Below are 26,415 nucleotides of genomic sequence, written 5' to 3'. Positions count from 1 at the left end.
CACTTCCCTCACATTTCCCCAATTGGACACTTTGCCCAATCCTAAGCATGTCTACCCAGAAGTAAGTCCCATTATAGTCAATGGGGCTTACTTCTAGGAAAGTGGGGCTAGGAGAGGAACTTGAGAGCTCAGGCATGCCTTCTCAGAAGTAAGTCCCATTATAGTCAATGGGGCTTACTTCCAGGAAAGTGTGGATAGGATTGTGGCCCAATACCCCTGCTCAGAAAGGCAAAGGCAGGGCAGGGAGGGTTTCTTTGGGGAGCTGCAGGCAACTGTGGCAAGGAAAAGGGACTTTCCTGGACCCTCAGCCAGCCCATTCTTAGGCTGGTGGCTTCAGCAAACTCACTCACTTCCTCCCTACTTGCCTGCCCGGCTTCTTCCTTCTCACTCCGCCCAGACCTCTTCCAGGCTTTTCTGGATGCCTAATCAGCAGGCAGGGCAGACAGGGGACTTGATACCCAATCCTAGGCATGTCTACTCAGAAGTATATTGTATTGGCAACCTTCAGTCTCGAAAGACTCTGGTATCGCGCTCTGAAAGGTAGTTCTGGCACAGCGTCTAGTGTGGCTGAAAAGGCCAATCCGGGAGTGACAATCCCTTCCACACCGGGAGCAAGTGCAGTCTGTCCCTGGTCTGTCTCCCTGGCTATGGGCCTTCCTTCTTTCCCTCTTAGCCTCAGACTGTTGGCAAAGTGTCTCTTCAAACTGGGAAAGGCCATGCTGCACAGCCTGCCTCCAAGCGGGCCGCTCAGAGGCCAGGGTTTCCCACTTGTTGAGGTCCATCCCTAAGGCCTTCAGATCCCTCTTGCAGATGTCCTTGTATCGCAGCTGTGGTCTACCTGTAGGGCGCTTTCCTTGTACGAGTTCTCCATAGAGGAGATCCTTTGGGATCCGGCCATCATCCATTCTCACGACATGACCAAGCCAACGCAGGCGTCTCTGTTTCAGCAGTGAATACATGCTAGGGATTCCAGCTCGTTCCAGGACTGTGTTGTTTGGAACTTTGTCCTGCCAGGTGATGCCGAGGATGCGTCGGAGGCAGCGCATGTGGAAAGCGCTCAATTTCCTCTCCTGTTGTGAGCGAAGAGTCCATGACTCGCTGCAGTACAGAAGTGTACTCAGGACGCAAGCTCTGTAGTCCTGGATCTTGGTATGTTCCGTCAGCTTCTTGTTGGACCAGACTCTCTTTGTGAGTCTGGAAAACGTGGTAGCTGCTTTACCGATGCGCTTGTTTAGCTCGGTATCGAGAGAATGAGTGTCGGAGATCGTTGAGCCAAGGTACACAAAGTCATGGACAACCTCCAGTTCATGCTCAGAGATTGTAATGCAGGGAGGTGAGTCCACATCCTGAACCATGACCTGTGTTTTCTTCAGGCTGATTGTCAGTCCAAAATCTTGGCAGGCCTTGCTAAAACGATCCATGAGCTGCTGGAGATCTTTGGCAGAGTGGGTAGTGACAGCTGCATCGTCGGCAAAGAGGAAGTCACGCAGACATTTCAGCTGGACTTTGGATTTTGCTCTCAGTCTGGAGAGGTTGAAGAGCTTTCCGTCTGATCTGGTCCGGAGATAGATGCCTTCTGTTGCAGTTCCAAAGGCCTGCTTCAGCAGGACAGCGAAGAAAATCCCAAACAAGGTTGGTGCAAGAACACAGCCCTGCTTCACTCCGCTTCGGATGTCAAAAGGGTCTGATGTGGAGCCATCGAAGACAACAGTGCCCTTCATGTCCTTGTGGAAGGATCTGATGATGCTGAGGAGCCTGGGTGGACATCCAATCTTGGGGAGAATCTTGAAGAGGCCGTCTCTGCTGACCAGGTCGAAAGCCTTTGTGAGATCTATGAAGGCTATAAAGAGTGGCTGTCGTTGTTCCCTGCATTTCTCCTGCAGTTGTCTAAGGGAGAATACCATATCAGTGGTGGACCTGTTGGCTCGGAATCCACACTGCGATTCTGGATAGACGCTCTCTGCAAGTACCTGGAGCCTCTTTAGTACAACTCGGGCAAACAGCTTTCCTACAACGCTAAGGAGAGAGATGCCGCGGTAGTTGTTGCAGTCACCCCTGTCACCTTTGTTCTTGTACAGCGTGATGATGTTTGCATCCCTCATGTCTTGAGGTACTCCACCTTCTCTCCAGCAGAGGATTTCATGCAGCTCAGTGACGATGATCTCTTTGCAGCATTTTAGGACTTCAGCAGGGATGCTGTCTTTTCCAGGTGCCTTGCCAAAGGCAAGGGAGTCCAGGGCCACGTGAAGTTCTTCTAGGGTTGGTTCACTGTCAAGCTCTTCCAGCACAGGCAGGCACTCAATGTTGTTCAGTGCTTCTTCGGTGACTACATTTTCTCTGGAATATAGCTCAGAGTAGTGCTGCACCCAGCGTTCCATCTGCTGCGCCCGATCCTGGATGACCTCGCCTGTGGCAGACTTCAGAGGGGCAATTTTCTTCTGTGTTGGACCTAGGGCCTGCTTGATACCATCATACATCCCCTTGATGTTGCCCGTGTCAGCTGCTATCTGTATCTCGGAACAGAGCTGGAGCCAGTAGTCGTTAGCACATCTCCTGGCAGTCTGTTGGACTTTGCTGCGAGCAGTTCGGAGGACCTGCAGGTTGCGCTCACTGGGACAGGCCTTGTATGCTGCTTGAGCTCTCCTCTTTTCCTCAATGACTGGTGTCAACTCCTCAGAGTGGGCTTCAAACCAGTCTGCCGCCTTGTTGGTCTTCTTGCCGAATATGGACGAGGCGGTGTTGTAAACGGTATTCTTGAAATGTTCCCATCTGTTGGATGCGTTTGCGTTGGCCGGGCCTGGAAGAGATTCCTCAAGCGCTTGTGCAAATTCCTCCACTTTTCTCTGATCCCGGGTCTTGCTGGTATCAATGCGAGGTCTTCCTTCCTTTTTCGTGTGATACAGTCGCTTTGTTTGCAGTTTCACTCTGCTGCATACCAGGGAGTGGTCAGTGTCGCAGGCAGCACCATGATAACTGCGTGTGATCTTGATGCTGGGAAGGCTGGAGCGTCTGGTGAGGATCAGGTCGAGCTGGTGCCAGTGCTTTGATCTTGGATGTCTCCAAGAGACTCTATGTTGGGGCTTTGTGTTGAAGAATGTGTTGCTGACACAGAGACCGTGATGACAGCAAAACTCTAGCAGGCGTTGGCCATTTTCGTTCATCCTCCCAGTGCCAAACTGACCTAAGCAAGTGGGCCATGAACTGTTATCAGCACCAACTCTAGCATTGAAATCGCCGAGGATGAACAATGGCTCTTTTACAGGGATTTTCTTGACAGTGGTGGCCAGGTCATCATAGAATTTGTCTTTGGCTTCTGCTGGAGACGACAGAGTCGGTGCATAAGCACTGATGAGAGTGGTAGGTCCTGCTGATGACTGGAGCTGCAGGGACAAAATTCTTTCACTTCCCACAGTAGGTGGGATGATGGATTTCAGCAGGGTATTTCTGACCGCAAAGCCAACGCCATGTTCCCTGGTTTCGTTTGGTGGTTTTCCCTGCCAGAAAAATGAGAAATTTCTCTCCTTGACAGATCCGGAATCTGGCAGCCTAGTCTCTTGAAGGGCGACGATGTCCATCTGCAGTCTGCTCAGCTCCATGTCGATGACAGCTGTTTTGCGTGCGTCGTCTATTTCTTGCAGGTCATCAGAGAAGCCAGGTCTCATTGTCCTAACGTTCCAGGTGCCCAGCTTTAGGGCAGTAGTTTTCTGTTTTCTGTTGCATGGTGCAGAGTTGTCGATCCGCTTGTCGGTTTTCACCCTAAACCCCACGCACCCCATGAGGTTAACGGACCGTGGCGAGGCAACACCTTACTGGCTGGGGACTGCCCAGCTTAAGGCGGGTGGTAGCTGCCCAATGAGATGCAATGATCTCTCCCACCGTCGGAAGCAGCCCCTGGCGTCATGCTCTACGCCAATCGAGCAAAGACTTATAACCGGTAAACTGCTGCTTCCCGTGTTGTGCCGACGCCGTATGGCAAAGTTGGAGTGTCCTCTCCAGTGCGCGAAGCCTGGGTAAAGAAGGTATGGAGGATAGGCTGTTACCCATGCAGCAAATCCCCCCTCTCCACGTCGCTGGAATGGTCCAATGGAAAGGCAGAAGCCAATACGGTTGGTTCCAGCGGCGTCGCAGGAGTTGCCAGAACGTGACTGTGTTCAGCCATGAACTGCCTCAGGGACTCCGGCTCCTGATTTTGCCTCGAGGTTGACTCCTGAAGCCTTTTCCAGAACTGGATGTAGCCACAAGGCAGTGGAGGTTTGAGGTCAGAGTTTCCTTCTCTTAGATGAGCTGCCTTCCTAGGCTGACGAGTCCCATCTACCCGGTGGCTGTTTAGTCGCCTCTTACGACAAGTACAGCCAAACTGAGGGCCTATTCTTAGCCCCCAGCCCCCAGGGTAGTAAGCCCCATAATAATCACTCAGAAGTAAGCCCCATAATAATCAATGGGGCTTACTCCTAGGTAAAGGAGGATCAGGTTGCAGCCTTCCTCTTGCTCACAGCAGGAGATGCAAACCTTTTTCTGCTGCTGCCACATGAGGGTCAAAACAGCCTCTTCTCCTGCCCAGGGCTGCTGCCTGCCTCCTCTGGCCCCGCGGCACACCTGAGCCTGTCTCGCGGCACACTAGTGTGCCGCAGCACAGCAGTTGAAAACCGCTGCTATATAAGTACAATATAGTCCTTAAAGAGGTTTCTCAGGCAATTGACTACATGGGTTACATTTTCATCTTTCCCTTTCTGAAAGAATTCCACAGGGCAGTTTACCCTCATTTAGGTTCACTGGAAGAGTGTGACCCGTCCAAGACCACCCAGTGAGCAGATGTGAGAACATATGCAGTGGTTCAACCCTGTCAGATCATTATCCCACATGCACCAACTGGCAATGGTCTCACAAGGCCTCGGGTAGCCCCCACTCCACCAGACCACTTCCTGGGATCCTTCTAGAGCTGCCATTTTCAACCAGTGTGCTGTGGCACATTGGTGTGCCATGAAAGATCCACAGGTGTGCCATGAGAGTTTGAAGCACAGCGATTGAAAATTGCTGGAAAACTCTTCTGGGTCCTGTGGTTCTGTTTCGGCAGCAACTGTCTCTGGTAATGGACTGTCTGTAGTAATAAATTGCCTGTTACTCTTTCTCTACTTGTGTTGTGTGTGCCTTGCTGGGCACTCTAGAGACAAGATTTAACCCTGGCAGAAGACTGGGTCACCCAGAGAAGATGACCTGGCACTGGTGCCAGTAGCCAGGCAGATGGATTTCTGCACTTAAATCTCTTCATGGTCGAGCATCACAGACAGCTTCTTCAACCATTGTACTTACGGGGGAAGCATTTGGGTCAAGAGTTTCTCTGTTTTCTGTTTCTCCGTCTCCAGCTCTTCAGTCCTTTCCCTGATTAAGTCTTCCAGATTGCTGGAATATTGTTCCAGCATTCGCAGCATGGAGTCAATGATATTGGTCTTTTTACCCTTGTTGATGGATTTAAACTGGGGCAGGACAAATGAACACAGGATGGTTATGCGCTAGCCAAGCTTGTAATGCAGTAAAAGAGAAAGTGCATTAACTGGTCATAGATTGTAATCAAGCAAGGCAAGGATTAAGCCTGCATATATTTGCATGTGGGCAAAACTAAGTTCTGAAGAAAAGTGCATATGATAAATCATTCATACATACATACACAAGCAACAACTTACATTGTACCTTACCTACTGGAGAGGGCAGAAAGACTAGGGGCAAATTATGTTGCATGTAATACACAGTTTTTATAATCATTTACATTAAGCCATTTTTGCCCAACATTGCATATACGCAACAGGGATCAAATGTACACCTGTGGGCTGGGCAGAAATGGTTAATAGTTACCCCCCCTTTTTCTACAAAGAAGTCACCCTGTTGATGGAAGCACTTCTTAATTGATTAGATCAATGTGGTCAGTCAGGTGGTTTTAAATTGTTTGTTCAAACTGATTAAATAGTTCAGGCCTCCTGCTACCATAGCCTTGCGCATACCATAACCTTCCTGGACGGGGTGGGATAAATTCTGGTTCTGCAGAATTTCCACATTCAGCAACTGCTTTCAAGAGGCCAGGGTCTGTTTAAATCCCCTATAAATTCTGTTAGAATGCTGATTCCATTCATTTGCAAGGGGATCTTTGAAGGATTGATCTGGAAAAATTGCTGGGGGGAGCCCTTTCCCCTTTCCCCTTGCAGGGGATTCTCTTGCTCGAAGGGTCTCTTCCCAAAGCGAGCTTTCCATCAGAAACCATGGTTGTCCCGGCTTTTCCAGATGCAACCTTTCAATTAAATACTAAGCAGTAAACCAGGAAAGTCCTTGCAAAGACATTCCCAGGCTACCTGGTGCTGGTTCTTGGTTGGTAGGTGGAAAGGGGGCAAAGACACTACTGTCACTCCTCCCAAAGAGGACAAGAAGATCTCCCATTTTTCTTTGGTGTGCCCTGTTAACACCCATACTGACCTGTTCAAATATTTCCTCAAATGTGGGTCTTCGGCCTGGCACTTCACTCCAGCACTGCTTCATTAACTGGATGCATTCTAGAGGGGCATATTCTGGAGAAACACTTGGGCGGAACAAGGGTGGGGGCTTCTTCAGCTTGCGTATAATGTCTGGAATCAAGAGATCACATCTTAGGGCATTCCTGTCCCTGTACCACAAACAGGTCCTTCTGTCTTAGCCAAGCCCTCCAGAGACAGACCACTAGGGCAAGAGAAGTGGGCAAGGGAAAGCCCAGGACCCCACATTCATGTACCTCCATGGTCTTCCCCTATTTCATGTGAATGGAGAAAGATCTGCCTTCCGAGACCTTCCAAGGGGCTGCTGCGTCATCTCATGTTGCAAACTGCACCAGAGCAGTCAATTTGAGAAATGGAGCCAAACAATCAAACCTCATTCTAACCTTTCTACTCTCCCATGGATGCATGGATGGAAATGGCTGAGCCAGCTCTCAGGCATTCAGCACAATCCTTGCATTTTATCATAGAATCATAGAGTTGGAAATGACTTAAAAGGTCATCTAGTCCAACCCCCTGCTTTTAGTCCTCCTAGAACATCTCCAGCAGGTGCTTGTCAAGTGTCTGCTTGAAGATCTCCAGTGAGGGAGAATACAACACCTCCCTTGGTAATCTGTTCCACTGCCAAACCACACTGACCATCAGGACATCCTGATGTCCAATCAGAATCTTTTCTCTTGCAATTTGTACCCATTGGACCTAGTTCTACTCAGAAGCCAGTCACTGACCTCAATAAGCCTCACCCCTTAGCAAGTAAACTAAGGCCCCAATCCTAACTAACTTTCTAGCACTGACAACTGCTGCAACCTGCAGTTGTGTGGCAGTCACTGAGGCCTCCTCAAGGTAAGGGGATGTTTGTTCCCTTACCTTGGAGCTTCACGCCCTTACCTTGCTGCTGGAAAGTTGGTTAGGATTGCACTTTTAGGGGTGCAGTCTTAGAATTGACCAGACAAGTAATGTCTCCCTAAAATCTGTTCATGAAGCATCATCAGATGACCCCCAACCCACCCTGAGCCCACCAAATGAGTGACCCACATGTGAGAGAGATCGTCATTTTTCAAATTAGGCTTTTGGAAGTGAAATCTGATTTGCAATTCTTGGCCAACCAAGCTCAGGGGTAGGCACTGAGTGTCGCTTGCAGACTGTGGTCCAATCAGTGAGGAGGTTCGCTTTCAAAATGGCCTTTCTGGGGTGATTTTAATGACTTCTTAATGACTAAATGATTTAATGACTTTTTAATGACCTTTAATGATTAAAGGCACTGGAGCAGGAAAGAAATATCCATCAAGGTGAAGTTGTTTCTTCATGAGTGCCATTTGGCTGGACTCATCAGTCTGTTGCTTCATGAGGGCAGTGGCATAGCTAGAGGGGGTGCAAAGCACTAAGTTTTTCAAGGAGCCTCACTGCCGCGTACAAGGGGCCCTTCCCCCTCCCCTTTGGAGCCATTCCAGGTGGGTGAGCAAAATGGAGGCATATGCCTGGCTCCAAGAGGGAAGGGCTACTTGCGTACCACAGTGAGGCTCCCTGCAGAACTTAGTGCTTTGCACCCCCTCTAGCTACACCACTGCATAGTGCATAGGAGAAAGAGCAAATGTGGGTGAAGCTCTTGTGGAGACCTTGGCTGTTTCATGAAATGTGACCAATGAGCATGGTGTTGCTGTCATCTCGGGGCCAGTTTTAATTCTAGGTAGCTAATGTATCAAAAGGGGAGTTGACTAAAAGGGAGCCTGTCGTCAAAACACGGTGTAAGGAAGTTGCATCTACTGTACATCGTTGTGTCCAGTGATGACTTCTGTCTATCAACACAAGTGAACTGAAGGACCAACTGTTCTGGAGCCCCGCTAATGTATCTCTCAGTCATTAAAGGTCTCGTTAAATGAGCCTGCTGCACAGCTAGAACCCATGTTCCAGAGGAGGATAGCATGCTTTATGGTGGTCACAAGACGGAACCCATTCTGTGCAGCCAGGCCACCGCGGCAAGGGGAGTAGTTGCAGCCGCATGGCAGCAGCCTCTGGAAAAGCCCAGTGCCAGGAAGTCAGTGCAGAGGGTGGGCAGTGGGCAGGAGGAACTGTGTGGAGATCAAGGCAGGGAGGAGGGACTAAGATGATTGCTGGGCTGGGGCACCTTCCTTATGAGGAAAGGCTACGGCGTTTGGGCCTCTTCAGCCTAGAAAAGAGGCGCCTGAGGGGGGACATGATTGAGACACACAAAATTATGCAGGGGATGGACAGAGTGGATAGGGAGATGCTCTTTACACTCTCACATAATACCAGAACCAGGGGACATCCACTAAAATTGAGTGTTGGGCGGGTTAGGACTGACAAAAGAAAATATTTCTTTACTCAGCGTGTGGTCGGTCTGTGGAACTCCTTGCCACAGGATGTGGTGACGGCATCTGGCCTGGACGCCTTTAAAAGGGGATTGGACAAGTTTCTGGAGGAAAAATCCATTCTGGGTTACAAGCCATGATGTGCATGTGCAACCTCCCGATTTGAGAAATGGGTTATGTCAGATGCAAGGGAGGGCACCAGGATGCAGGTCTCTTGTTATCTGGTGTGCTCCCTGGGGCATTTGGTGGGCCGCTGTGAGACACAGGAAGCTGGACTAGATGGGTCTATGGTTTGATCCAGTGGGGCTGTTCTTATGTTAAGGCCAGGAAGGGGGCGGTATCAGCAGCAGCAGTTCCACTAATATCCCAACCCCCTTCCCGACCTTGATTTACCTTCTTGGATCTACTCGGACTTGCGCCGGCAAAATCACTGGCGCAAATCTGAGTAGACCCAGTGTGGCAATGGATGTTTACCCCCAAGCAAGGAAATGTTCTCTTACCTGGAGGAGACCTCTGGATCCACCACCCCCTTGCAGGATGCAGTGTGCGTCCTGGTGACATAGTTGTATTGGTGGGTGATTCAGATAGAATTGAGCTGTCTGTGGTCAGCCAGATGAGACAACTGCACATGTGGGCATGTGGGCATACGTGGATGAACATTCCAGAGGACGATTGCTCACCTTCGGCTGAGATTTCAGCTGTGCAGTATGGTGGCCCTCGAAGGACAACTTCTTGAAAGATGATGGCAAAACTGTATACGTCTCCCTTGAGGGTGCCCTTGACGTACATGGCTGAATCTCTCAATAACTCAGGAGCTGTCCAAAGAAATTCTGAAAAAGACCAACTTCTTCAGGGTTGTGCTTGCAGAGCAGCCCTCAAAGAGTAGCCCTTTTATGCTGCAGCAGCAAAGGAGAAAACACATCTGCTGGCACTAGCAAATGATGAAGGCCCTCGCCACATGGCGAGCATGTATTGGCTGAATTCCAACTTAGCGGTCTTGTTTTAAACAGCAGGTCTCTTCCCAGGAGGCAGAGCTTGGCCTGGCCGAAGTTTGGAGACCTCCAATGCTTTTTCAGTACCTTGTGAGACTTTGGAACTCAAGAGCTTGAGATCTTGGAGAGACCAAAAGGTGGGTGGCCACCAGATCACAGCAGAGGAAGAAGGACTGGGAGGTATGAAAGGGAAGGAAGAGAGAGGCAAAGGGGTGGGAGGAGGAGGAGGAGGAGTGGAGAACAAGCAGGGAGACCCTGAGAGACAAGTTAGGAAGGTAGGGGAGGGAAATCACTTCCTTCTTAATGACATCAAGTCTGGCTCTCAGTCGGTGCCATGAGTGCCGTTCGACCCTCGGTATGAACACCCCCGACTTAGACCCTGTATGCTTTGGGGTCTCAATGCCAGGCACCTCACCTTCAGCAGGTGGCTGGATACACAGGGACTGCTGGGCTGCCAGGAGCTCATTGTAGCCATAATCAGTGACCTTCAGTACAAACCGGCCATCCACCAGGCAGTTCCGGGACTTGAGGCGCCCATGGGCAAGATCCTGATGATGTAAATACTTCATACCCTGCACAGTTAAGGGGTTTCATGTTTCAGTTCAGGCAATTAACAAATCTAAGGCCAAAGACCCATCCGGTCCAGCCAGCCATAGCCGTGGCAGGGGCAAGGCGAGAGGGGGGGCAGACACCATGAAGAGTGCCAATGCTGCTAAACAGAGTGATGATACAAGGGAAGGTAGGGGGCAGTAGTGGTTTCTTCTCTCCCTCCCCCCAAGCTTGGAGCTTCAATATCTCATCTGAGCTGTAAGAAGTGGCCTTACTTTAATTAGGTCCAGCAGAAGAGATGATTTAAACATCCAGTCCAGCTTTATGTCTGTGTTTTTCAGCAAATCCTCCAGGCTCCCCCTGGAGCAGAACTCCATCACGATCGCAATGAGGCCCCCGTCGGATAAAAGGCCTAAAAACGGGTTCACGTTCTCATGGCGCACGTCCCTCATCTGGGAACAGAAGAGGCAAACTGCAAGAGTCTGAGGGGCTCTTCTAATAGGGATGCTTTGGCACCTGGGTTTCGATGCCCAGATTCAGAGGACATGTGTGACCCTGTGGCATAGCTAAAGGGGGTGCAAAGCACTAAGTTTTGCAGGTAGCCTCACTGCAGAATGCAAGGGGTTCCTCCCCTTCGGAGCCATTCCAGGTGGCAGGAGCAAAACGGAGGTGTACACCAGGCTCCGAAGGGGGGGAGGGGCCATTTGCACACCTCAGTGAGGCTCCCTGCAAAACTTAGCGATTTGCACCCCCTCTAGCTACACCACTAGCATGACCACATGAGGCCCGAGATGGCAGTAGTGCAGCATGAACCACAAGGTTTCTGTACTGCCTTGAATGGCAAGTATTCTAATGATAATTGGTACGTAATACAATACTTGGCATTTTACAGTCTTTTGCAAGTGTGCAAACACCTCACCTACCCCCTTCAGCGGCCATTTTTGGGAGCGCTGCCACAAGAAGTGGCAATGCTCTGCATCTGTTGTGGGTTCCTGCCATGACCAGGTGTGGGAGGGCTGGGAGTGGAGAGGGGGCAAAGCTGGATGGGGAGGGAAAGGGCGGGGAGGCTGTAAGAGGTGGTAGATCCAGAAGTAACGGCGCGTGCCAGATCCTATCCCCTTGTTTAGCAGCCTCCCTGCCCCGGGTCTTGCACCAGCTACACTCAGCTAGCACAGCTCTTTGAAGACCCATTCCAGAGGCTTATGGAGGGGTAAGGGGAAATCATCCTCTTTACCCCTCCAAAGCATCCAGATCAGCTACTCCTCCCCACCCTATGCTCATTTTTGGCACAGCTGCATCAGCAGGGGTGGAAGGATCAAATTGGTCTCTGAATATTGTGTGTGAAAGAAGGTGGTGTTGGTGTGTGTGTGAAAGAGTGATGGGGAGATAGACACAGAGAAGGTATGGCACACACAAATACATCTGGAAATTGACATAGTTCTTCACTCCTTTAGTTCCCCTTCCTACCTTGCTTAGCAAGCAGGTGGTCCGTTGTCTCAGGTCACTGGATACACAAGACTCTAATTTCTTCAACCACACCCAATCCCCCTGCCCACAAAAAACATAGATGAGCTGCTATCATCATCATCAATTATATTCACAAAGCGGTTTACATAGAACCCATATTGTTAATCAGCTTTGTTTAATCAGGTAACAGCCCCCTGACTTCTAGGGGAACTTCATTCATGCAGGTATCATCACCTGGTGACAAGACTACATGATGACTTGCAAGTGTGAATGGTCCATCACAGATCAAGCACCACAGCTAAACCTTACAGTGCAACTCCAGCCACCTCAGCGCTTTTCCAGTATAGTCAGTTCATACATTCTGCCCCTTGGCACTGAGCATACAGACATCAAATTAAGCACTTGGATGTGAGAATCCACCACTGAACTTCAATACTCTCCTTACATAGCAATAGTAGGCTGTTCTTCATGCAACGGAAAGGGCTCTCTAAGAGTACACAATTACCATATCTACAGCACAATCCTATGAATCTTTGCTCAGAAGTTCAATGTGGTCAATGAGGTTTACTCCTGGGAAAGTGTGCATAGGATCTCAGCCTTAGTCAAAGTTCCCTTTACCTCATAAAGAGCCACATTGGTGGTTTCATAGGTCATAGCTGTGCTTTTAACCGACAAGGAGCGAGTTGCAGATCTCAGACTTTTCCCATCTGAGATGCTCTTGGAATCACTGAGGTTATCCAGAGTCATCCTCTGTGAAGGCAAATCAAACTAGGGATTATGAGCTACAAAGTTCTGCATATTTATGCTAAAACTCTCATTCGTATTCCATGTTGTTATACTAGTGACATGTTGGATGGCTTGTAAACGTGTCCTCTAACTCGAGATGCTATGGTTGTCGGTCCCTTTTTAGGTGATGTCAGTGAGTACAATGTGATTTTTTTTCCCCCACAGTACTTGGGTAATGTGAGAAGCCCCAAATCATGAGACAGCACCTAGAGTAGTGCTGAATAAAAATGAAGGAGCCCGCTTTTGAGGAAAATCTTCAGAATTAAAAGCCTTTGGCAAGTGTGAAGTTTCAGGGATTGTTGTGGATTGTCAGAATGAGTCCTGATTGGCTAGGATCACCCATAAAACCTGTACAGGAAGCACTGCCCTTACTATAATGGGCTTCTTAGTGACAGTAGCACATGGCTAAGTCACATTAGTATTGTGACACCATAATATCCAGTACAGAATCCCTGATTGGTTAGGATCACTTGCGGAGAATGAACAGAGAAAAAAAAAGAGAAGTGTTGCTCATCTAATCAAGACCCTTTAGGCTTCCCTTGAAAGTCCTCAGATTTGCCCTACAGTTTCCCCTTGGGTTTCGCCTAAGGAAGAGCACCCTGCATTTCTTTCAGTTTAGCTTTTTATAAAATGCTAGTGACATTTTATATCTGACGCCTGTGCTTGAAGGACCTACCATTCTACTGAGCCTGGTGCTTACAAAAGTGAGATCATCCAAAGTCAGCAATAATTTCTTCGAACGCTTCATCCCTCGGCGATAGACAGCACTGAACCTGAAGAAGAGTCAAAAAAGTGAAATTATCTTATGGAATCACGTATAGGAATTCAAACCAATCCCCTTTCCACAAGAGTGCTACTATTGGTAGCCTTCGTAGTAAATCTGGTTGGCAACCTTCAGTCTCGAAAGACTATGTTATACGCCTACAGCACCTGGTATTCCCAGGCGGTCTCCCATCCAAGTACCAACCAGGCCTGACCCTGCTTAGCTTCCAAGATCAGGCATGTGCAGGGTACTACTCATTTTGGAAAATTGTGCATTTCTAGAAACAAGGTACTTCTGAGTTGGAAGAGGAGAGCGTCTGGGTCTGTTAAGGTTGCCAACTCATTTCGGTGAGCCTGTTTCTGTACCTTGAAAAGCAAGGTTTGGTGCTTCTCTGGAAATACTATGATGGGGAAATGTTTCAGCTGCTTAATGTCAGCATGCTGGATGGCTGTTCAGACGCACGAGCACAGCTAGGAAAAGCAAATGGCAAGTTCAGGGTCTACGAGAGTGATCAGACCATGGAGGGTTATAAGGTGATTTTAAATATTGGTGTGAGTTTGGCCAACTTGATACAGGATTGTGATGGGGCCAGGGACTTTTACAAGAGAACATTGACAGGAGTTGATGGGTAGAGATGTTCTCCTGACTACCAGGAATGAAATCCAGCTTTTGAACAGCAAACACCTCCTAAAGTTAAGAGGAAGAGCAGAAAAGCTGTTTGTAATTTGAATTTGAAGATGAGAGAGTGTAGAGAGTACTATAGGGGATACTGTAGATGAAGTTAGCTAAATTGTGTGCTGCCTGCCTTTGAGGGGGGACCCCTTCCTACAATCATCTTCACAACAGCCCTGTGAGGTAGATTAGGCTGAGAGCAACTGGTATCCCAAGGTTACCCACTGAGGGCCCAATCCTATCCAATTTTCTAGTGCTGGTGCTGATGTGCCTATGGGGTATGCACTGCTTTCTCTGTTGGGGAGGCAGTCACATAGGCCTCCTCAAGGAATGGGAACATTTGTTCCTTTACCTCAGGGCTGCATTGTGGCTGCACCCTGGAAAATTGGATAGGATTGGGCCTTGAACAAGGTATCCCAAGGTTACCCACTTACCCTGTTAAGTCAGGACCTGAAATGCCCAGTTCAGGAGTTAAATAGTGTCAGGAAGCCCATCATGAACCTCTCTTCCCCTAATGTTAATCACTAGATTAATAAATTAAATCTGCAAGACAGTTGCTGGGTGGCTTTTGTTATTTAGACTCAGTTTAGTTTTCTGGAAAGAAGGCTTCCATCTGCAGCTGAAGGAGGCACCAAGTTAGAAACAAGGATCTGTTAGGAAGGAGCCCTCCCTGAGTGGGATTCAGAAGACCCACAAGAGCTTCAGTCATCTTTATTAAGACGGGTGGTTGACAGACAAATCGCATGGTAACTAGGAGGCTGTTCCATGGCTCTTGTAGCATCTGATCTGCATTGAACTGATTCTGGAACCAGGTCTCTGCTGCTGGCTGGACCACCCTTGAGCTAGATTGATACACACCACCGCGCCAAGTAGGAGCAGCTGCAATAACAGCTCCTCTTGTGGGTCATGAGCATTGTTGGGGCTGGCTGGATAAGCAGAATGTCCAGTCTGGATTGATAACTCCCAAACTCGATGCCAGAACTGCTCGTGTGCTGTGAGAAGCTGATTAGTGAAACAAAGCCTCGTGTGAACCAACAGGCTTACCCAAAGAGGTTGCTGTTAAGCTGGTATCTGTTCAGTCAGACCATCCGTCCATCCACTTTAATATTTTATGGACTGTCGGACAGCGCCATGGTTCCCCCCCTCCATTTTATTCCTCATGACAACCCTGTGCCGCAGGTTTAGGGGAGAAAGAGTGACTGAGTCAAAGTCAGCCATTGATCTCCATGGCTCAATAAGGCTTGAACTGGCCTACATATACAAGTGGAGACTCGTATATTACTAGCTACCGCAGCTGTTTTGTTTCCATGAAATTGTTTTTCCATCTGTTAATGTTTTATTTCCCCCCCCCATACTTCAAGAAGGAAAAAGGAGTGTGTGAAAAGTGGCCACCACATGGGCTGAGAAGTTTGAGAGAGACCAAAGGAACGATAAAAATAAACCTCCTCCCCCCCTTGACTAACTTCGCTGCCACTAGAATGAGCTGCCAATCCATACCCACCCATGAAAAAATATTCCAGCAACCACCACTGTTTCTTTACATGTTACTTTAGAGGAAGAGCAGCTTTGCAGGGCCAGATCTGGACTGGGGACAGGGTGCAGAGAGAGGAAGTGTTTTTAAACCATTTCCCTCCTTGCTGCAATTGTGCATTGTGTCTTTGAAAAAAAATGGCCCCTTTAGAGACCCACAGCAGCTCAATAGGATTTCTGATGGGAAATCAGCATGAAAGTAAAGGGTTAAAGGCCCCCTACTTTTATTCGCTGTTCCTTTTCCAGATCCGTTCTCGCTCAGCTGCTCTATTTACTTCAAAGTAAAAACAAAACAATGACACATTTCTTAAGAACATAAGAACAGCCCGACTGGATCAGGCCATAGGCCCATCTAGTTCAGCTTCCTGTATCTCACAGCGGCCCACCAAATGGTGGGCCTTGTCTTGTTTAGCTTGTCTTGTCTTGTTTAGCTTGACCTTAAGGGTTGGATTTCAAAGGGGCTCATGGAAAGATAAGGAAGATGGTAGGATCCAGCAAGTTTTATCGGAAAGGAAGGGGAACCTGCAGTGATAGGCTAGGCCAGGGTTGTTCAAACTTTTTGGCAGGAGAGTCACATCATCTCTCTGACACCGTGTCGGGGGCTGGGAAAAGAAAGAATTAACTTACATTTCAAATTTGAACAAATTTACATAAATGAATATATTAGCGATGGAACTTATATGAATGAATGAATGAAGGTCTTGCAATAGCTCAAGGCCTATAAAAGGCCTTGCACCAAACAAGGCCGGCCTTTCTTTTGCTGCCACTGCTGCTTCACAGACGTGAAACAGCAAGCAGTGGAGGGAGCCCTTGTCCCACAGCTCACGCAAAAGGTCGAACAGTTGGCCGTCATGCTGAGAGCAGTTGCATCAGGCCAGCAGGGACTCTAGCAAGTCTCCAGAGGGCCAGAGGCTCATTGGAGATTGGGGGCTCCCTGAGAGCCAAATTGGGAGCCCCCCTGAGGGCCGCAAGTGGCCCCAGGGCTGGGGTTTCGGCCCCCTGGGCCAGGCTGACAAGTTCTTCTTCAGGCAGAAGTGAAGACCTCCTGCGACTCTTGAAAGAGCATAATGTCTCCCCATTACAGAGAAGGTTCCAAAAGAATCTGGACCATTTTGAATTCAGTGTAAATGATCATGAACCTGACTAATTGCCCTTTGGGCCTTTGTTCACATCAGAACTAATAACTCAGCATTTTTGCGGGGGGGGGGGGGTTAGGTTGGAAATCAGTGAACTCAAGTTGTAGCCTGAATTATCAGAGGGTTTTGAACACCTGGCTTGTAGTAATTGCTGCATGCCTGCATGCACTGACTTGGAACAATCTGTTTTCGGAGCCCCTGTGCAATCCTCCACCAATTAGACCTCCCAGCAACTCTCCCTCTGCGAGTGGAAAGAGGCAGAGTGTTCAGGCTAGACAGTGGATAAAATGTGGAATGGATTCTTCTTGGCAACTGATTTCTGGGCTGGAACAAACAGCTGGACTGGTTGGATTAAGGCTGGGTATACTCTGTGCAAGGAATCCCAAATGTTCCACACCTGAACAGGAAGTGCAATCCAGAACCTTTCTGTTCGGCTCCAATACCCTATCTCTTCATTCCCCAAATTTTGTGTATCTGAAAAGCAGACATTAAAAACACAGTTCCAATCTGTGGTGCCCCAGGTTAGCACAGCAAACTCACGGGGGCACCATTTAAAACAGGGGTGCTCAATAGGTGGATCGCGATCTACCGGTAGATCGCGAGGCAAAATGAGTAGATCACGGAGTGCTGACCCCCCCTTCAGGTGCCTCTGGGAGGGAACGCCGGGAGTAAGGCCCATTGTACTCAATGGGGCTTACTCCCAGGTAAGTGTGGCTAGGATTGCAGCCTCACAGCCTAATCCTAGGCATGTCTACTCAGGAGTAAGTCCTGTTATACTCAGTGGGGCTCAAGGTACACCAACATACATTGTACACATAAATGCTATATGTTATGATGGCGCGAACATTGTAAAAAAAACTCTGGTAGATCTCTGGGCCTTGCTGGGTTTCAAAGTAGCTCTCGAGCCAAAAAAGTGTGAGCACCCATGATTTAAAACGTCTAAGAGAGACACAGCTCTGGAACTGTAGGGGCAGGTAAAAAAATTTCTGAGGACTGTAGTGGGGCCGGGAACAGAGAAGGTTTGGGAACCTCTGCATGAAAAGAAGCATGTAATCAGTGTTTTTTTAAAACAAAAAAATAATGTGTAACTAGGCATGGACAAGGATCTGGACTGGGACAGAAGTGCAGGGGTGTCCCCCTTTGCTCCTGCCAGTCTATATTCTCATCCCACCCCTCATGGCTGCAATTTCCCCTGGGGAAAAATTCTGACATTGGTACCGATAAGAGCTCTTTTTCCTCAGGGGAATTAGCAGTCATGGGGAAGACCTGAGCTGCATTGGGGTCCAGAGAATTCCCATGCCCTGATCTCAAACTGGATCAGCCCACCACATCAGCCAGTAACAATTCTCTCTCTCTCTCTCTCTCTCTCTCTCTCTCTCTCTCTCACACACACACACACACACACACACACACACACACACACACACACACACACGCTAACTGTGTGTGTGATTGGAAACTCCAAAAGCTGGTATCTTTTTCAAAGGGGACATTTGATATTTGATGAGGAACAAGGCGTGGAGGAAAGGATAGACTCCCTCCTCTGGCATGACAGCCCCTGTCCAAATTGTCCTGCTCTGTGGCTGCATTTTGTTAAGGAAAGAGATGCCAGGAGTCCAAACTGCTGAACTCCCAAGTCTGGTTTCGCTGGCAGTGAAGAGACCTCACCGCTGGCAGGTGGGGGGAGTCTTTCAAAACAAGAAAGAGAATGAAAAAGCTCTGACCTGATGAGGTAGGCAAGGCACAATCCCAGTAGCAGCAGGGAGAGTGGAGGCAGCACCACCAGGACCACAATGGGGGTCTCCAGACCTAAGCGGGGGAGGAGAGAGAGAGAGATCGAGCAGGAGGACAAGACTTGTGTTGGAACTGACATCAGAATGGCTGGTGCTTGGTTCAAACTTCTAATTTATCTTAAAGCTGGGCATAATAATAATAATAATACAGGTATTCAGCAGAGTATTTCTGACCGCAAAGCTAACGCCATGTTCACTTCCCACAGTAGGTGGGATGATGGATTCCAATGTAGTAGGTGGGATGACAGTAGATGGGATGATGGATGGTATGGATGGAACATACCAAGATCCAGGTCTACAGAGCTTGCGTCCTGAGTATACTTCTGTACTGCAGCGAGTCATGGACTCTTCGCTCACAACAGGAGAGGAAACTGAGCGCTTTCCACATGCGCTGCCTCTGACGCATCCTCGGCATCACCTGGCAGGACAAAGTTCCAAACAACACAGTCCTGGAACGTGCTGGAATCCCTAGCATGTATTCACTGCTGAAACAGAGACGCCTGCGTTGGCTTGGTCATGTCGTGAGAATGGGTGATGGCCGGATCCCAAAGGATCTCCTCTATGGAGAAATCGTGGAAGGAAAGCGCCCTACAGGTAGACCACAGCTGCGATACAAGGACATCTGCAGGAGGGATCTGAAGGCCTTAGGAGTGGACCTCAACAAGTGGGAAACCCTGGCCTCTGAGCGGCCCGCTTGGAGGCAGGCTGTGGAGCATGGCCTTTCCCAGTTTGAAGAGACACTTGGCCAACAGTCTGAGGCTAAGAGGCAAAGAAGGAAGGCCCATAGCCAGGGAGACAGACCAGGGACAGACTGCACTTGCTCCCGGTGTGGAAGGGATTGTCACTCCCAAATTGGCCTTTTCAGCCACACTAGACGCTGTGCCAGAACCACCTTTCAGAGCGCGATACCATAGTCTTTCGAGACTGAAGGTTGCCAATATATATAATACAGGTATTTATATACCACCTTTCTTGGTCTTTATTCAAGACTTTATTCAAGGCGGTTTACCTAGGCAGGCTAATTAAATCCCCGAAGGGATTTTTACAATTGAAAGAAGGTTCTATCTTCCAAGAACCACAACATTCAGATGTTTCTTTCTGACCTGGTTTCACATTCTGGCCTCCATCCTCCCACGCTCAGAGCAGATGGAATAGCTCGGCTCAGCTTGCCAGCTGCTTCAAGGTCACACGGTGCCGGTGGCCTCGAACTGGCGACCTTGTGGATGTTATCTTCGGGCAGACGGAGGCTCTACCCTCTAGACCAGACCTCCTGCCCTACACCACCAGTCTCTAAACTGGGGAAAGTTCTGTGTTCAAATGTGGTGGACATTACCCGCTAATCTCTCACACGCCAATCCTATTCCACACTTTCCTGGGAGTAAGCCCTATTGATGCTAATGGGACTTACTTCCGAGTAGACATGCCTAGGATTGGGCTGTCATTCATTCATTTCAAATCAAAAGAACTTATGTGTAAGTGGACAGACCGCTGCAAGCCCATCCTTGAGAGCACCTGATGCTAGTGGCTGTTTGCAAGGGGTCTGAAGCCCCTCCCTTCCACCCCAAGTCTGCTAAGATCACTGTTGCCTCTGTCAAACCCACTGCTCATACCTTCCACAAGGATCTGCTTCCACCTCACTCTAGTGCACCAATTTTCAACCAGTGTGCCACGGCACACTGAGGTGCTGTGAGAGGTTTGCAGGTGTGCCACAGGAATTTGGAGCACAGCAGCTGAAAATTGCCAGTGTTCCAGGTTCTGCAACTCTGTTTCTAGGACAACTATCTGTCGTAATGAATTGTCTGTCCATCTTCCTTGGTCAGCTCTGCCAGGACAGACAATTAAATTAATTAGTACAGGCAGTTGCCCTAGAAACAGAACTGCAGGAGCCAGAAGAGTCTCCCAGAAACCAGAAGTGACATCACAAGAGACCAAGACCATAGAGAAGACCATAGAGGTCAGTGTGTTTGAGAACAAAAGCATTGTCTGCCTTTAAGAGGGGATTGGACAAATTTCTGGAGGAAAAGTTCATCACAGGTTACAAGTCATGGTAGGCATGTGCAAGCTCCTGATTTAAGAAGTGGACTACCTCGGAATGCCAGATGCAGGGGAGGGCACCAGGATGCAGATTGTGTCTTGTTGCCTTGTGTGCTCCTTGAATCATTTGGTGGGCCACTGTGAGATACAGGAAGCTGGACAAGATGGGTCTTTGGCCTGATCCAGCAGGGCACTTCTTATGCTCTTATGTTCCAGGTTTGACCACAGCACATGAGGAACACAGTCAGGGTTGCAAGGGGGGGGGAGGTTTGTAGGTCAGAGACCGGAGATGACATCCAGCAGTGTTCTGGATCAGGCCACCCCTGGAGGAGTCCATCCTGTCAGGATAAACCCTGGCAAAGGTTGTGGGGTGGAGGGAGAGAGACCATCCTCTTAGAATTAAAACTTGACAGAACCACCTAAGAATTGTCTTGGATATTCCGAGTGGGGGACTTCCTCTGTAGATGAATCAATATCTAGCTGGGTTGTCTCACCCAGTATCATCCACCTGCACGTGGTGTGGCTCTTGAGGGTCTCTCCATCACCTGCCACCAGTGAAGTCAAGAGGACTGAACCTGAATTTTCTGCATGCTAAGCCTGTGTTCTGCCACTGAGCTACACCTTCGGCCTACACGCTTCGCCCTTGTTAACAAGATGTGCCCCCAAGTTATTGTACATAGACATGCTTGGAAGTCCTTTAATTACACCAGAGAGCTCAGGCAGTCTTGCAGAAAGCACAAACGCCCCCCCCCCTTCTTGAGGGTTCTTGGCTGCCACCTTCGTCTCTGGCACAACTTAAATTATATTAAGTGATTGCTTTATTTTCTCTCTCCCTTGTTGAGATAAGCTCTAAGTAGCTCCCCAGGGGCATTTCTAATTGGCAGAAGCCAGTGCTCATACCAAAGACTAAGCAAACAGTCCTGGAGCATTAACTCTTTCCACATGGGTAAGCATGAGAGGCACCAATGTGCTTTTTGCAGAAGTGGGGAAGGAGAGGTGGTGACCTCCCCAAAGAGCTGGTGACCCTAGTTATGTCGAGCTGGGCCCCAAATGAGAGTATTACCCTACTTTGTACGGTGAATTTTAATTCTAACAGACCAACATGATTTTGTACTGCAGTATTTATGGAGTTGTTGTCAGGATTTTGCGACAAAATAATACATATGCACTGCTTCGCACCCTCAAAAATACTCTCTAAATGCATGTGAGCTGCATTCATTACCTCTGATGCAGAGCACATCTGGATCAAACCAACAGCTGGAATCAGCTGGGGGCGGGCCTCTTCCAGGGAAGTGTATGGCTCTTCCCAGGGACTGCACCAAGCCTGAGGATGTAACCAGCAAGTAGGTGGGAAAGAGCTGGCTCCCTTTGCCGTCCGTGTCTAAGATAACATACTTGGCCAGAGCTCTCCCTTTGCTGTCCGCCTGTATCCTGCGGCTGAATCCAGCAAAATCCAGGTTCCTCACATGTTCGCCCAGCGCAGTCCCAGAGAGCTCAGCTGTTCTGTGCTGCTTTGCTTTGGCGAAGGCTTTCGCAACAAGGTAAATAGCGTCATAGATTGTGCCAAAGAGTGGAGTGACCTGGAAAACATTAATGGTTTGCCCTTAATGATTGTCTTGAGAACTGAATCCACATTTTCAAATCTTGGACAGTAGCAAATGTTTCCAGTTTGGAGCTGCTGCTGTCAAAAGTCAAAGGTGTGAAAAATCCAAATATTCAGACTCAAAATTCCAGTTTCGTGTCAGGGTTCAGTTGCAGTAGAATGAATTTGGTCACCGGACATTGGCATTGATCCTTCACATCGGACTCTGAATATTTTATTTTTCACATTTTTATACCGCACTTCCTCCATGGAGCTCAGGGTGAAATATGTGGTTCCTTCCCTCCTTTTGCCTTCACAACAACCCTGTGAGGTAGGCAAGGCTGCCACTGAGAGAGAGCAACTGGTCAAAGGTCACCCAGGAAGCTTCATGGTTAAGTGGGGATTTGAACCTAGACCTTCCAGGTCTAAGTCCAGCTCCAAAACCTCTACACCAGTCATTCTCACACATTGAGCACCGGGACCCACGTTTTAGAATGAGAATCTGTCAGGACCCACCGGAAGTGATGTCATGACCAGAAGTGACATCCTCAAGCAAGAACATTTTTAACAATCCTAGGCTGCAAACCTACCCACGCTTACCCAGGAGTAAGTCCCATTTACAATCATTGTTAAAAGCATATACAGGTGCAGCCTATTTATGCACGGAATTTTTATCTGTGGATTTGTCTCAAGGCAAATGGGGTGGGGAACTGAAAGTCACACACACCTTTGCCTGCGCTGGTGTCTCGATCACCTTCCAAGAGAAAGAGACATATTTCAAGGCAGCTCAAAACACTGCAAAAAGGCTCTGCGTCGCCCAGGCAGGGAAATAGCCCTGGAACCCTGGAAGAGGTTCCCCTTGCAAAGGAACAGTAACACTCTTGAAGCCCCTGAGGCAGCTGAGGGAAAGGGGGGGCGGAAAACCTCTGTAGCCAGAGCATGTGCAGCAAGGTGCAGCGCTCTCTCTCTCTCTCTCTCTCTCTCTCTCTCTCTCTCTCTCTCTCTCTCTCTCTCTCTCTCTCACTCACACACACACACACACACACACACACACACACACACAGGGGGGCAGGTGCAGTAGCAACTGAGGGGATTGCTTTAAAAAACCCGGGGAGTGTTTGCCAAATTCCCCCCTCCAAGATGGTGCAGGCAATCACCAACACAAGCAAACCCCCCCCCCCGATGGTGCAGGCAATCACCAACACAAGCAAGCCTTCCCAGCAAGCAAAGTATGAGATTTAGGCTACAATCCACACTTTCCTGGGAGTAAGCCCCATTGTCTGGAATGGGACTTACTTCTAAGTAGAAATGCATGGGACTGGACTCTTAAAAGCTCAGCATCCCACCTGTGAAAGGCGAAGGAGGGGATTGAGAACAGCTGCCTTAGTTTCCTTCCATCCGGAAATGTCAGGCTGCAGCGTATTTGTGTAACTCTATGGAATTTAGCACAACGCATTTTTTGTTAATCGCGCCGAGTCACGGAATGGAACTAACGCGGATAAATAGGCTCCACCTGTACATAGTAACCTGTTAAAAGTACAGATGTGTCACATTTCCCCAAATGCAACCACAGACCATGGTAGCATCAAGTCTAATATATTAAAAATAAACTATTGAAATGAATGGGGACCCACCAGAAATTGGTGCGTGACCCACCTAGTGGGTCCGACCCACAGTTTGAGAAACACTGCTCTGTACCATATTCTGTATTGGTCGAATGCCAGTTGGGCACTCATTCCCAGTTCACGCTGGCCCTGCTAAAAGTTCCATTTGTATATAGGAGTCATGTTTCATACAATGCTAGTATTTTACTTACCAAGCCTTACCCCCCCCCCAACCTGCAATTAAATTCTAATTGTAAACATGTTAGATTTCTTGGGGGTTCTTCTGTCCGAGGAAACAGACCCTCCCTATTACCTGGGCTGGTGAAGTGGCATGCTACGCAAAAATTGCTGCTGTGGGCATTACCGACCTGTTGCGGTTCCAAGTCCATCGTTATTTCACCCCTTTGTCTCGCTGCCCTGAAAGCCTCATAGAATGTCTTCTCTCCCGACTCTAGAGTGATCGTCAACACTGCGTCATAAGCCTCCCGGAACATGCGATCGTTTTCGAGAATGAAGTATGAGTGGTTTTGGTACGGAAGGCTGTAGAAGAGAGTGTCGTAGGGCACAAAGACGTATCTCCCGTCTGCCAGGCCCATTTCCCGAGCTTTAGTGAGCAGGGTGGCCTGCTCCTCCCCTCCAATGAGAGCAGAATGCATGCACAGAATGATTACTGAAAGACAGAAGTTCAAGAGGTACATTCTTAATAAAGCTGGGGCAAAACTTGGGAACTTGCAGTGGGAACCAACCACCTTGTCTTCCTGCATTTTGCACTGATGCTACTGTTTGGCCCTGGTGGCTATACCACCTCTCCTAAGAGCTGCTAGCTGGTGGCCACCATTTCCCCCAACAACCCCCTTCAAAGCAACACTTATGTCATCACATAAAATTGTTCTGGGATTCTGGTAAAAATAAAAGTCCCTGTTGGTTCCCAGAATCTCCCTCTGAACTACATGTCACTGCACTTGGGCTCATTGTATTAATGAGCTCATTGTATTTGCTTTGTGGAGCATTTCACCAAACTGGAAACTGTGGCACATTGCACATTCTCCAGTTCCAGAATTAGTGTGAATCAATGGTGCAACTAGAGGGCATGCAAAGTGCTAAGGTTTGCAGGGAGCCTCACCACAGCGTGCGAGCAGCCCCTCCCTTTCGGAGCCATTTCGGGCAGTGGGAGCAAAACAGACATACCCCTCCCTCAGCCCCACTGGCGAACTAAGGAAAGGGCACCCTCTGTTTATCTTTCCCTGAACCACTTCCACGACTGGGTCAGGGAGTGTGAGAGGTGCGTTCTTGGTGGGAACCTCTCAGCACTGCAGAGACCTCCACTGAGATGGAGATCTCAGCAGACTTCACAATCACAGTCTGATCCAGCACTGCAATGGATTCAGGACCACTCTGGCCCTACTCACCTTTGATGTTAGCAGTGGCTTCAATCTTTGCCCAAGTCTCCTCAGCACTTTCATCTCCATTCCCTGTGGATATGACAATCCCCACAGGTAGCCCCCCGTTTCTCAGAGCTATGGCCAGTTTATGGGCTGTATCTACCCACAGGTCCTCTTTGGATGAGATGATACCAACGTGAGCCCAATTAAAATATTTCAGCACAGCAAGGAGCACCCCAGTCGAAGAGGGCAATGTTCTCATCAACATTGGATGGTACTTTGGGTCATCTAGTTCATAGTTCACACACACCCATGAGAAGACAGCCTTATTCCAGCTCCTGCCTAGCAAGGAAGCCGTGTCACAGTAGCCAGGGTTCAGGGGCCCAATGAAAGCTGACAAGGATTTTTCATAACCAATGAATCCAGCCAGTGCTTTCCAAGTCTGGCAGTCTTCTTCCAACAATGTGCAATCCAGTTCATGGGCAACATTAAGTGAAGGGTCTTTCTTTATTCGTTCCATTGCAAGCTTAGTAGCCACTTCAGGGAAGGCCTTGGACAAAAAAGGGTCACAGGTCCATGGGCCTATCAGACCAACTTTGAAGACAGCACAGTAGATGGGAAGAGGAGGCATTATTGTCCCAAGGGTTATCCACCAAAGCCCTGCAAACACCCTGCAAGGCTTCAGAATGATGAACTGGTACCATTTCATATGCCTGGACATCTCCAGAGAAAATTCACAAAAACTCAGCTGAATAGCCATTGCTGTGTCAATTAGTATGGAGTGAAAGTCTTGACTCCTGCAAGTCCTGTTGAGTGGAAATGTGGATTACAGGTGACACGGATAGATGAGTTTTAAGTGGGAATCTTTCCGGGTGCATGACCTAGAAGGGGTCAAATGGCATCTAGGAAAAGAAAATGTTGCATAGAGGAAAAAAAAAACCTGACTACTTAAGCAGAGTTGTGTGGTTCTGGTTCAGGTTTTTCCATTTAAGTGCAATCCTAACTAGGACTTGGCTGCCCCAATGGCATAGCTAGAGGGGGTGCAAAGCACTGAGTTTTGCAGGGAGCCTCACCACAGCATGCAAGCAGCCCCTCCCTATGGAACATGTGCCTTCATTTTGTTGCCCCTGCCTGGAATGGCTCTGAAGGGGAGGGGGAGGGTCCCTTGCATGCTGCGGTGAGGCTCCCTGCAAAACTCAGTGCTTTGCACCCCCTCTAGCTATGCCACTAGGCTGCTGTTTATGACATTGAAACACAGTTCTGCTGTTGTTCTGCTGGCC

At 48.7% G+C, this 26,415-nt stretch overlaps 1 protein-coding gene across 1 annotated transcript in view; it reads right to left on the bottom strand.

Moving 5' to 3' along the window:
- LOC136644001 (retinal guanylyl cyclase 2-like) overlaps nt 1-25,766 on the bottom strand; it is a 38,864-nt gene extending 13,098 nt beyond the window's left edge. The window contains exons 1-12 of the mRNA XM_066619458.1: nt 25,163-25,766; nt 24,122-24,423; nt 21,790-22,147; nt 18,465-18,549; nt 13,316-13,412; nt 12,472-12,603; nt 11,854-11,934; nt 10,662-10,838; nt 10,253-10,409; nt 9,526-9,675; nt 6,463-6,611; nt 5,311-5,474 (exon numbers count right to left, since the gene is read on the bottom strand). Of these exons, the coding sequence (XP_066475555.1) occupies nt 5,311-5,474; nt 6,463-6,611; nt 9,526-9,675; nt 10,253-10,409; nt 10,662-10,838; nt 11,854-11,934; nt 12,472-12,603; nt 13,316-13,412; nt 18,465-18,549; nt 21,790-22,147; nt 24,122-24,423; nt 25,163-25,766 (2,456 nt within the window). The remainder of the gene's footprint in view (nt 1-5,310; nt 5,475-6,462; nt 6,612-9,525; nt 9,676-10,252; nt 10,410-10,661; nt 10,839-11,853; nt 11,935-12,471; nt 12,604-13,315; nt 13,413-18,464; nt 18,550-21,789; nt 22,148-24,121; nt 24,424-25,162) is intronic.
- Nucleotides 25,767-26,415: the final 649 nt, after the last annotated feature.

This window comes from Tiliqua scincoides, chromosome 3 (assembly GCF_035046505.1).
Source record: "Tiliqua scincoides isolate rTilSci1 chromosome 3, rTilSci1.hap2, whole genome shotgun sequence".
Lineage (NCBI taxonomy): Eukaryota > Metazoa > Chordata > Lepidosauria > Squamata > Scincidae > Tiliqua > Tiliqua scincoides.
This window is presented reverse-complemented; position numbering and strand designations above follow the sequence as displayed.